Genomic DNA, 13084 nt, shown 5'->3' on the forward strand with positions numbered 1-13084 from the left:
CAGCCTTGTTGATCTGCTTTAGAAATGGAAAGCAATGCCAGGACTGAGTTTCACCCCACTGTGAGGACAACTCTTGCCTTAAGTGAACTTGCTCCATACCACGAGACAGACTAAGATGATTGTTGAGCAATTCCCTGTTTCCTCTCTGGCTACCAAAGTGCCTATCAATAGCAAAAGGGGATTGCAATTTGAGTGTCCTAAGATCACTCACGTGTGCTCCATCCCTAATCAGAAGAAAAGCCAAGATAATTATCATGTTAAGATGACAGTAATGCTTCCATCCTCAGGCACACTTAAAAGCATGCTCGTTTTCAACAACTGTCATTGTGACTTTCTTCTGAAGTCCTAATCCAAAGTTAATAGGTACCATCTCCTTGATCCTGCAGATCCAAAACCTGAAGGAAAACATGGTGTACCAGTTCCAGGTGGCTGCTGCTAACCTGGCAGGGGTTGGGGCACCCTCCAAACCTAGCAAGCCCTTCAAGTGTGAAGAGTGGACCATTGCTGTGCCTGGTAGGATCCTGAGTGGGACACAGTCCAGGGATGCTCTGGGACTGATTGTCTGATGCAGGCATTTTGCAGGGGAGTCAATGGGACACTGAAGTTCAGGGCCAGGCTTGAATCATCAGCACTTTGATTTAGTACCATTACAGTGATGCCTTACATAATCCATATTTAATTGTAGCATTTTACAAGCAGGTTCTTTAGTTTTCTTTATCTTTCCTTCTTTGTTTCTCTACTGTGTCTGCCACTTTGCTTTCTAGATTAAGTACTAGACATAAATACCTGCCTAAGGTGCAAGGCAGAGAAGAATGAGGTCTTGTATCCCTTGTCTAAATCTATCACTACAAGGCCAGATCCTTGACCTTTTAATGTTCATTGAAATGAAAGAAAACAACCTCCACTGATTTCAGTGGACTTTAGACCAGTCCTTGAAGCAGCACATTAGCTTAATAATTAACTCATTTCCCTGAATTTGGGGATTATTTTTCCATTTTGTAAGCTCATGAATATTTGATCAAGATATCAATCTCAACCAATTAGATTGTGTTTTCAGTTAGTCTTTTTAGCTGGCATGGGTTGTATTTACACTGGGTCTAGGTATGACACAGAGGAGCTAAATGTTGTATAAGTTCTGTGTACAGTTCTGGGTTCTGTCTGGTTTTGGTTCTGGAGTCTTATGCGTTGATTCCTTTGGGATTTATTTTGATACCACAACCCCAACTTTTACATTGCAGGGCCACCCCATGATGTCAAATGCACAGAAGTTAGGAAGGATTCTCTGGTGTTACTGTGGAAGGAACCAGTTTATTCTGGTCGTAGTCCCATAGTTGGTTATTATGTTGATATGAAGGAAACTGAAGCAAAGGAGGAACACTGGAGAAGTGTCAATGAAAAGCCCCTTCAAAAGAAATTCTTGAAGGTAAATAGCTGAAAATTCAAATACTGGCATAACAGCATAACCTTGGGGAAGTCAGACTTCATAGTCACAACCTTCCCCAGTCAGACATAGTCAGATAGCATCGTCCTGTGCTGATCATGGCTCTGCTTCAAGGAACACTCAGTAGGCCATATAATACATAATTTTGTGGAATGGCTTCTAAATAAGTGATCAGCAGTATCACAGTTCCAGAGATAAACCTGAAGTAGGTTGGCTATTTTTATGCTTTTCAGAATATTTGAAAGACAACTCATTTTTAAGTGTGATATTTTCATATATGCTTTAAAGGAGTATCCCCAGGGAATATAATATCAGTATAATTCTTCAAGTCATTGCAATTAAATCTGAACTATTAAATTCCCTCTTTTTTCTAAATAGGTGTGGCTGGCACTTATTACCCTGACAATTCAATTTTTTAAAGCCAGCATTTATCTGCAGTAAAAGACTGTGATGTTTCAGAGGTCAATGTACATGGGTTAAAAACATCCTGTTCCAAAATCAGTGCTCCTTTTGCTAAGAAATCAATGACAGCAATGACTCTGCCTGAACATTAACTATGAACACCAGGAAGGAGCAAGTCACACAGGTCATGTTGTGTCACTCTGGAATTGAATAAAAAGAAAAAAACAGAACTGGAAAAGAAACAAAACAAGAAAGGAAATGGAATTGTCAAATACCCAGATCTTAATAAGTATGAAATTAAAATGAGTGTTTTGCAACACACCACTCACTATACATATACTTGGTTCCCCAGATTGGTGGCCTGACACAAGGTGTGAGCTACGTGTTTCGTGTGCGGGCAACAAACCAGGCTGGCGTTGGGAAACCATCAGATGTCACAGATGCTGTCCTGGCTGAAACACGACCAGGTTCGTTAGAAAGACTTCCTCTTTGCTGTGGTATTTACACAGGTTTCTGTTTGTACAATGTGTTTACCTGCAGGCTGAGTGCCAAGGATCTGATCCTTCTCAAGTCAAGCTTTTTTATGAGTTGAGGGCCATATCTTAAGTTCGTTGTCTGGTATATTTTAAGGTCAGAACAGATTTTCTTATCATAATTACAGGTTCAGGAACATTAAGAAACAATAAAATTGTAAGATGTCTATGTCTCTGCTGGTAGGTGCATAAGTAGAGGACCAGGTATTATCAGCTCAATGAAACAATGTTACAGATGTACATTTTGTCTCTTCTGTATTAAACCAGTTGTTCAGGCTTTGTCATTCTCTGTTTCTTATGCAAAGTGCTTCAGGAAAGGATAAAAGAAACTACATTTTTTTTCTCTTGATCTTTAAAAGAAAGGCTTTAAAAGCACAGGGAAGTAATTTAGGAGACCACTTTCAGTAGGAATTCAAGTGCTACTCTGTTGGAGTGATCCTTGAAGGCTGGCTCCAGTATGTCTGTAAGACCAGCAAGAAACACAGGAACTGGTGCAGAGGCAGCATCTCCAAGCCTGGAACTTTGGAACTTCACAAAACCCCTCGGGTTTATTTAGCTATACAAGAAAAACAGGTGACTGGTCAGAGACAGCACCTTCTTGTCACCAAGCCCCCAACAGAAAACACAAGCATGGACTTGTGCCTTCCTCATCTGTAGACTATTTTAGAAGTGCAGCGTCCTACAAGAAATCCCAGATACTTTAAACAAATGTAGTATAAGGTTAGCATGATATAAGAAGGTACAGGGGTTCAACTCAACCTTGATCCATCATACACCCTCTTCTCCTCTGATATTTCCTTCCTACACCTGCAGAGTTCATTTCCCTGGGATCCTTTCCCAGTTTCTGATCCCCAGGTTCATTTCTACATCCTTCTGCTCAACTCTCACAGATGCCTAATTGTTATGACCAGGGCAGCAAAAATTCTAACAAGTATTAATTAGACCTCAAGTGAGGCTGTAAGTCAAAAAAGCCTGAAAAAGGAGGTCTGAAGCTGGGGGTGTAAGAGAACTGGAAAAGTCAGAGTAGGACGATTGGGTGACTGCTATTGAGCTGGGATGGGAAAAGGGGACTGGAAGAAGTAGATGGTCAGTTGAAAACATGTAAGATTGGGATACAAGGACAAAAAGAAGGCATGTGATTGTGTGAATAAGAAGTGTTTGAAACAGGAACTTTGAAAAATATAGGGAACATGATTTCAGACCTATAAGCTGCTGATGCACCAGGGCTATTTCTATCACCTGCAAGCAGAGTAAGGTAAACCTTAAAAATGTATTCCTGAAAACACCTATATACAGCAGTCACTTCTGAAAAGATAATTAAGCCACTATTTATACTAAAGTTTTGACTTTGTTAATCTGTTTTCATTGAGGGCTAATACCTGTGCATCATACTTCTGATAAAATGTTGTGATGATAACAGTCTTCAGGGGTCCTAAATAAAGGACTGGCCATATTACTACAATTGAAAAAAAAAAAAAATAAAAATAGGTGAACATACTCTAGTGCAGATGACCAACATGACCAAAAAAATTATACACTATTTTCAGTGTTTGCTCAAAAGAGGTGAACTTGAGCAGAACATTTGTTTTACAAACCTCACATTAGAGAAGGAGGGCTCATAGGTAGGACGACTGAGGGATCACCATAAAATGAGGATTTAGCCCAGTGAACGCTCAGGGAAACTGAAAATTACTTACGTGTACAAATCTACTTGACCCATATTTTGAGCTGAGATTTGCTGCTAAAGAATCCACCAAACTAAGCTTCTTAAAGGTATTAAGACAAAAACTTATTCAAAACAATTATTTCATAAAACAGCCTCTTGAGCAGGCTTCCACCTTTCTCACTCTAACCATGAAAATGTCAAGAACGATCAAATAATGTTAAAAAAATTACCACAAATATTTTGGTGCTGCCCAATGAATCATGCCTTTATTACCATCTTGGATAGAGACAAAATATTGTCAGGTCTCTCTAGATAGTTCCTGCTGGAATGCTACTTTTTATGAATGTGTAAAATGACAAGACAACTGATTTCTAATCAAAGAATGTAACCAGATGAAAATACTTGCTTCCATACAAAGAGTGCCAGTTGCATTTATCCAAAGAAATGTGTAAATAGAATGATTTAATACTTTGCATCCACTTTCTTTTTTTTGAAAACCATGTTTAATTTGTACAGTTATCTTCTAAAATTAAGTGAAAATTACCAACCACGTAAACAAATACTAATCCAGGCTACTTTTTATCTGTAGCTTTGGCTTTTGACAAAAGCACTTCAGCATATGTGGATCTCACAGGAAACAAGAGAAATCTAAGAACAGACTGCAACTCTTCCACATTGCTGCCCTTAGTCCTTGTTTATCTTGATAAAAAGCAAAATTAGATTAAGAGCTTGCACCAGCCACTTGAGAAGGGCCTGAACCTCAGAAATTGAGGGAACTCTGTCCCATTCAACTTTTCTGACTGGCTGTATTCAAAATTATGCCATTACCTGTAGTGTGCGGAAGATATCTGCTTTATGTTCTTTCTTTCCTTTCAATGCAACAAAATGCTCAGATAAATGGAGATGTGATATGACATCTAAGTATTTTATTTCTCACTGTGACTCTAAGATAACTCTGAATGATATGTTGAAACTCTCAAGCTTCCTATAAAAAATTAAAAATTAAAAATTAAAAAATTAAAAATTAAAAAATTAAAAACTCTCAAGCTTCCTGAAAGGGAAATTAAGACAGCTAGTACTGTGGCAAATTCTTCTCCTCCGCTTTGCAGGATAGGTGTAGTGAGGTCTTCAAATGTGGTCAATAATTTAAAAATTTTTTTTTTTCTCATATAAATTCTACAGGTAAATTCCGTCATCACTTCTGGAAATAAATGTTATATATTATTACCATAATGAGAATGCTTTAAAACAAATGTAAAAGATTCTGTTGTTCAAATCACCTTTACAGCTGCTATTCTTTCCATGTCACATAAAGTGCCATCAAAAGATTAATGGGCTAATGACCTAGAGGAAACTAAACACTAATGAAATTTCAAGTGATGAATTTTGCATATAATAAATTAAATTATAACAAAAATATTGCAAATAAACTGTTGCCTAGTAAAATATTTGTAGGTCTCAGATTTCATTTATCACATATTTGTACTTAATGTGCTTTTCTACTGCAAGGGCTGGTACACAACAGTACCAAAATGGGAATATTAATCTCATCTTTCATTAAATGCTTATGGCAAAATGTGAAGACTAAGAAAGCTGTGTGTACACAGATTGTCATGACAGGAACTGCTCACAGTGCTGGAAAAGACATGTATAGTATTAGGATGATGAAACACAGAAATCTCCTACTGTGCTTGAGGGTCACTAAGAAATGTGCTGAAAATAAAGCATTTAATCTCAGTGTCAGGAATAAGGCTCCTGTCTTTAAATACAATACTTTGTGGAGCAAGGTTGTCATTAATATTCTGGGCAGGCCAGAATTGTCTTAGCCCAAGTAACAGGACATGAGTGCCCTATTCAGATGCAAGATCCAGCTCAGAGCTGTTCAGAAAAGAAGGCTGGATGTTCTCCAGCACCTCTCAGTGCACATGCTCTCCCTGACATTCTCAGACAAGTTGTTGAAATGAACATTAATGGTACAGATGACAAGCTCACTGGGCTGCCCAAATCCCAGATGAAATTCCCTCAGCTCCACTGGGGTGTGAGGGAGCAGAATAGAGGTGCCTTCAAGATGCTGACCCAGGATTCACCCCCAAGGCCTTTTAAAGGACAAACTGGGTCACCCTATTCAGCTCAATGACTGAAGGTACTGGCAAGACTGGGTGGGTGACTTAAGCAGCTAATTGCAAATATTCACTCCCTTTGTGGGCCCAGATTAATGGTGCAGGCAGCAGCAGGGCTGGATGCCAAGCACAGCAATTAAACCAACCTCTCTGAGAGAAGCCAGTGTCACCAGAAATGTGCCTCAGTCACCAGTGTGGGCTGCTGGGGCCACTCAACTGCTTCCTCTTCTTCACCTCTTCAAATGCTCACATTTGCATGTTATTCCCTGTATAGCACTTACCCTATTAGAGAATAGGAAATCCATGTTGGATAATGAAAGCTCTAACTACTCCTTGTCATGGAAAATATTGCTATTCAATAGCTCAGACATTTAGTGATTTAGAGTCTTGTTTTTGTTCCCCCCTTCAGGCTTTTTCATAGCAAATATTGCAACTCTTGTATATTCTTTGATGCTTAGATTCACGCACATAAATCAGCTGATTTATGATGTGCTTTAACCTGTGGATTAGAAAAAGAACTGTTCTTGTGAATCAAAGACCAGGGATACTGATGAGTGCAGCAATTTATGTTCCAGCTGAGAAAAAGGCAGGGATCTGGTTAATCCACTCTCTGACTTCTCTGAGGAACTGAAATTGCCTTGTTTTGCTCTTAAAGGAACCAAGGAAGTGGTGGTTGATGTAGATGACAATGGAGTAATTTCCTTGAACTTTGAATGTGATCAGATGTCTCCAGACTCTAAGTTCATTTGGTCCAAGAATTACGAACCAATTCAGGACGACCCTCGACTGAACATCGACACCAAAGGCGGAAAGTAAGACCCTCAGGGGCAGCAATAGTCTCATGTTTGAGAGATCTAGACTGTCACAGAAATTCATCATTTTAAAGTATGACCTCAGAAGACTTAAAACTGCCTCTGTCACTTGATGGTTACTTCCTGAGAATGCTGTTCTCCAGTAAATCCATACCCAGACCATTTGGAAATTGTAGCTTGCACAGAATGAATCAGACCTCCTTTGTAGGCACTTTAGTGATGTTTAGGCATGGGGAGAGAAAAATCTGTGCCCTAGCACCTTATAACCTGTCAGTCAAGGCAAATTATTATTATTATTATTATTATTATTATTATTATTATTACTGTTAGTCCTATTCCTATTATTTTAAATCTCCAAATAATAAAATTATCTGGCTTCTTGCAAAATGTTTTTGCCCTGTAACACAGCTGTAATCTTTGGAACTGCTGCAGTAAGCAAGGCTTTCTTATGATGGCATCACCATGACCTGATTTAGTAACTTATATAACATCTCCAAGCCTACTCTGTTTCTTCAGGCTTTTCCCAGAGGAAGACAAGGTGAATGCACAGGTTCAGCCCATGAAAGGCCTGTGTGTTCTCCTAGTGATAGAAACCATATAGAAAGAAACAGTGGCCACCACACTCATGGTGCTGCCATATGGAATCTGAGTCAACCTGTATCTAAGGTATCCTTCCATGGTCATCAAAGACTTGTCAACATGCCTTTTTTCTTTTGGTGCCATCAGCATTTGTACCACACATGGTAGGACTTACTCTGATTTGTAGGTGACACAGCCAAACATTTGTCTGTTCAGTCAGAGCAAAACCTAACCCCAGGGTATTTATATCTGGTATTATAGACAGAAAGGAAGAGTTTGGTTCAGATTGATTTCACCTTTTCATCACAATGGGTTTTTTTCTCTTATAGGTCAAAACTTTCCTTTAAGGATCTTGGAGAAGATGATTTGGGAATTTACTCTTGTATCGTTACAGACACTGATGGAGTTTCATCAAGCTACACAATTGATGAGGAAGGTAGACACAATGCCTACTAAGCATGCCTAGTTTGCTTTCACATCTGTTTTTCCCTGCTGCTGTGTCTCTCAGACCCAAAATGCATGCACACACCTCATACTACCTTTTTTATTTCTTTTGCAGAAATGAAACGCCTGCTTGCTCTGAGCCATGAACGCCAGTTCCCAAGTAAGTGAGTCAGTCATGCCTGTAGGGGAGAGCTTTGCATGCAGTGGGGTATCCCTAGCCTGATCTAGAAGATGTCCCTGCTCATAGCAGGGGGCTTGGCAAGATGGCTTTTGAAAGTCCCTTCCAACCCAAACCATTCTATGTCTCTATGATCACAAAGCTCCTACCACCATCAGGTAACGAGGTCACTATAGTAACTTCAAGTGAAAGTGGGTTTGGAATGAAAAATAAAGATTCTTTATATTTTCTCTCCCCCTTTCAGTACATTTGTGTATTACTGATGTTCTCCCAAACTACTGCAGGCTACTGCACTAAGTCTGTATTACAGCTGGAAAATAAGTATCATATTAGCTTTGCTTCTTCTACAGAACAGGCTTTAATGTTTATTCAGCATGTTTGACCTGATTTGAAAACCAGAGTTTGGAAGATTCTCTAATTTTTCTCCAACAGAAGCAAACATAAGTTAAATTTAAGGTTAACAAATTTGACAAATGTAGTAAATTCAGCTGTGATGATCTATATGTACAGAATTTTCCTGCTGAAATTCATTCTCTCCCTCTTTCTTGGAACATTTGGCAAAATTTGAACATGCTTTCTACTCTTGGGATGGTATTTTTGTCAATTCCACAGACATTTATGATGTCATGGTAGTAGCATGATTTGGTTATTTTTATTGGAATATTACTTGAATAAATGGGGGAAAAATAATATTGGATTACATAATAAATCTTAAAGCACACAATGAGACCTAAACCTAGCCTCATCTTCTCCCACTATGTTCTCTTATTTTTCATTCCAGGCACTAAAACTCTTGTCTGCATTTTAAAATCTTCAGCTTAGTGCATGCACTGCTGGCACCTCTTCTAACTCAGCCCACATCACACCTCTCAGCCCAGCCAATCCTTGGCTACAGAAATGACCTTTTTGCCTACATCATCTCTCTCATTTCCTTCTTCATCTTTTTCTCATCCACCCTACTCTTCTCAACCTACAGTATCACCTCTTGATAGCTTAATGACAGCCCAAACAAACCCTTGTTTACTCCTGCTCCTCCTAATTATCTTCTCCTAATTATATTTTCACACTAAAAGGTGGTCATTACAAAACCTTGCTGCTGTCCATGACCTTACTTGCCCTGACCCTTCCATGCTTTGTGTTCACCACCAACTTCACAAAATAAGCTGCTCAGGGCACAGATCATATCATCTTTTTTGCTCTGTATTAGGTAAAAGCACACACATAGCTGTGCATGAGCTTCCAGAAGGCACAGGCAGCAAAGGGAGATCACTGCAGAAAGTATCCTTAGGGAGGAAACTGTCTCATATGCTTTGGCCACTCTGGGCCCTTGTGTACTTCAAGAAAAAACATATATTACAACTGGGGGTTGAGATTCAGCTGTTTGTACTTCTGAGCAGCAAATAATGGAACTTCTGCTTAGAAATACATGCAGCCAGTAACTCCATGGGCAAACAGATTGCTTGAATAACAAATAGCATTTCAGAACACAACTACCTATGGGTATATGACAGTGTGTTGGTATGAGGTAGAAAGAAACTCTTCCAACTGCCCAATTTAGCAACTGCCCCAGGACTGCCTGTCAAGTGCTGCCAGTAATTTGTGATGCTATACAAATAGGATGTAAAACCACTGGAAAATGCCTAAAATAGCAATCAGTGCTTATGGAAATATTTTAAATAAGACTTTTGCTCATGGCAGACCGTAAAGCAAATTTGTCCAGTTCCTTTAGGCTGAGAAGTGATCAGGCTTTTCTCTAAAAAAGAATCCTTTTACATCCTTTCAGCCATTTATTTAACAGCTGCTGAGATACTTTTCCTCTCTTCCATGTTAGACTAAGATATTCTTAGTTAATAACAGGCAAGCCAAGTGGGGGTTTAAAATTGCTGTAGAGCTGACAGTGAGACAAAAGCAGTGCAGCCTGATGTCTATTCACACTCCCACTCGCTTCCTGTAGCATTTCAGTTGCTTTGTTTTAAGAAATTGTGCAAGCCCTGAGATTCCTTCTGTTTCTTACACAAAAAGTGATGTGCTGGGTAAGGAAGGCTCACATGGACTATTCTCACAGCAGGGACACACTTCCATGGGGTTGTTTTGCCCCACTTCCTCATGGCTGCCCTTCCAGGCTTTTCCCTCTCTGGTTAAGCATGTGACTTTTCCACAATTCTCTTTGTTTCCCTGTGGCTGTTGCCTCACCTCCCAGGAGCTTTGTCTTTATCAGAGGCAGACCCTGTGCCACTCAGGCACTGAAAGCACACGTGTGGGTGTGGGGTGTGGGAGGGAGGAGTGAGTGTGGCAAAGGGAGAGCTGAGGGGTGCTCACCCCCAGGTCTGTTTGGCAGTGGGGTGGGATGGCAGCTGTGCTCCAGAAGGTATCCCAGTCATTTAGAACGGTGCAAATAGAAAGATGAGAGAAATCAGACATTGCTTTGGGTCCAGTCCTCTCCTGCTGCAGCTGAGCTCTGCACACCCAGAGCTGAAGGAGCCAGCCTGCCCTGGGAGGTGTGTCTTTACCACCAGACCATATCATCCTGTGCTTTGCACCGTGTTTGTGCACTGTCCCAAGCCATTCCATGACAGTGCAGACTTTACACTGAGAAAATAGAGCCTGGGGGAGAGCTCACACACAGCACACACATAATCCTGAGAGCGTGGTTTTCACTGAGAATCCTCACATCCACTAAGAGATAACATGAGGAAAGTCAATGAGATGAGCAATGTGCCCCAATATCAGAGTCTAACTACTCATGCTTAGTGTACCTGGTTATAGTGTCTTAAAGAAAAGTTGAAGTGAAAGCAAGTTTATGAGTTACTAACAGGAACTAACTAAAAAAGAGTTATACTATACCTATGGTACACATTGAATTGTTTTGTATGTGGGGTTTTCGGTTATTTTTAGGAAAACAAAATGTACTGGGGAGACTGAGGATGTGTTGGGATATTTGGTGAATTCTGGAGTTGGAGGGTCCACTCAGCAGAGGATCAGAGTGTTTTCAAAAATCTTCCAACCTACAGCTCAGCAGCTGACTTTCTGATCTGGCTTTGTGCTTGGAGTTTTTTTGTGTTTTGTTTTGTTTTGTTTTTTCCCCTCTGAGTCAGCTCACTGTCTTACAGTAATATTATTAGACAACTCATTAAACATGGATCTGCAGCATACAGACTCATGTAATGCTGCACAGATACTTGCAGTTGGCATTTGAAATAGCCTTGTTTTAGAACAGAGCATAACTCAAATCATGAACTATTTCAGTTTGGACAGACCCTGTGATTTAAGGATCAAAAGACTAAATCTCATCTGTCATTTTGTGTATATGTGGGTGGAGAAGCATTCTGTCTATATGAAGAGCAGTTATGAGCTACTTACCTTGCATACAGTATTTGAGTATGGAAGGATTAAGTGGCTTTCTGGTTGTAGCAAACAATAATTTTTGGGGCACAGGCAAAATATATGCATCATTCCTTTCTTTCTTCTTTGTAGCTGTCCCACTTATCTCTGAGTTGGCAGTGGAAATCTTGGAAAAAGGAGAAGTGAGATTCTGGCTGCAAGCTGAAAAACTGTCTGGCAATGCAAAGGCCAACTTTGTGTTTAATGATAAGGAGATTTTCGATGGAGAGGTAAAGCTCTTCACTGCTCACATGTGCTTGCATTTTCCTGAGTATCAGTGAGGATTAGTGTCTCTATCTTCAGTATGCTTCCAACTAGTGTTGCACTCTGATGTATTTTCATGAGAAATAGCAAATGTCTTGGAAAGCTTGATTAGAAAAATTTTATCCATAGCTCTGAGCTCCAGATGAATTCTACTGCATGCATTTTAAAAAGGGAAGTTACATGCCTTCCTGCCACTTCTGTGAATACCATGTGTTCTATTAGCTGTGATCTTCAAGGAATCACTGCTCCTACCTCCTTCACCTGTAGCCCTAGAATAGCCTTGTTCTCACCTCTCTTTGTGGTTTGAAGGAATTTATTACATCACAGAAAAATTCCCAAGTGGTGTTTTCCAGCTGCAGAACTTGTTAACCCAAAAGACATGACATGATTTTGTTGCAACACTGATGTCAGATAGAAGGCAGAGGTGGAGCATTCTAGACACAACCTTGTAAAATATAATCACCCTCAAAAAAATGGCGTTATCCTGAAGAGATGCAAATCTAAAAACCTTTCTAATGAAAAAGAACACAGTACTCAATGTGCAACAGGCATGTCATGTGCTTATACAGCATCAGTAAATAAAGAGATTTATTTATTTGGTTGTACATTTGGAGTGGGAGCTAGCGAGTCTAGAATAGGATAGGGATCTGAACAAATGGGAACCTGAAGAAGAGGGAATCCAAATAAAGAAAACAAAATTCTCCTAAAGAGACCATTATAACACTTCACAAATATTTTCTGTCTCTGATATGTACTAATTGTTGCTTTACTTTCCACTCCTGCAGAAATACAAAATGAAGGTGGACAAGAATACTGGCCTTATTGAAATGATTATGGATAAACTGGAGGAAAAGGATGAAGGCACTTACACGTTCCAGCTGCAGGATGGAAAAGCAACCAATCAATCAAGTCTTGTCCTCATTGGTGATGGTAGGTTAATCTGTACTATGCAGTGGGCTGGAAAAATTATACCAAGGTTACCTCAGTTGCCATCATCACTTTTCACTGTTCTCAACACCAACAGACATTCCATCTTTTTTATGTCACAGTTTTGCTTGCCTCCTACAGGACAGGGCATGTGTGTGAAGTGAAATTTTTAAAGTGATGGGAGGAAGGGGAATTGTTACAGAAATGTAAAATACTGCAGCATGTCATGGTTTGCTTTCCTAGGGGTGGAATGAAAATATCCTATATAAAAAGCCCATTCAGCTAAGAACAAGTAGCTGCACCTGTTAGAGCTCAAGCAGCTGCTGACTCTGCTGCC

The 13084-nt window shown here is 39.8% G+C and overlaps 1 protein-coding gene across 4 annotated transcripts in view; it reads left to right on the forward strand.

Moving 5' to 3' along the window:
• The window catches only part of MYOM1 (myomesin 1), a 72667-nt gene that overhangs the window by 40856 nt on the left and 18727 nt on the right, over window positions 1-13084 (forward strand). For all 4 annotated transcript variants that reach the window (XM_079300706.1, XM_079300707.1, XM_079300708.1 and 1 more), the window contains 8 exons: window positions 387-513; window positions 1239-1423; window positions 2196-2310; window positions 6818-6974; window positions 7883-7989; window positions 8113-8157; window positions 11650-11786; window positions 12606-12750. In XM_079300706.1, the coding sequence (XP_079156832.1) occupies window positions 387-513; window positions 1239-1423; window positions 2196-2310; window positions 6818-6974; window positions 7883-7989; window positions 8113-8157; window positions 11650-11786; window positions 12606-12750 (1018 nt within the window). The remainder of the gene's footprint in view (window positions 1-386; window positions 514-1238; window positions 1424-2195; window positions 2311-6817; window positions 6975-7882; window positions 7990-8112; window positions 8158-11649; window positions 11787-12605; window positions 12751-13084) is intronic.

The sequence above is a fragment of the Erithacus rubecula genome (genome assembly GCF_903797595.1).
Source record: "Erithacus rubecula genome assembly, chromosome: 3".
Classification (NCBI taxonomy): Eukaryota; Metazoa; Chordata; class Aves; order Passeriformes; family Muscicapidae; genus Erithacus; species Erithacus rubecula.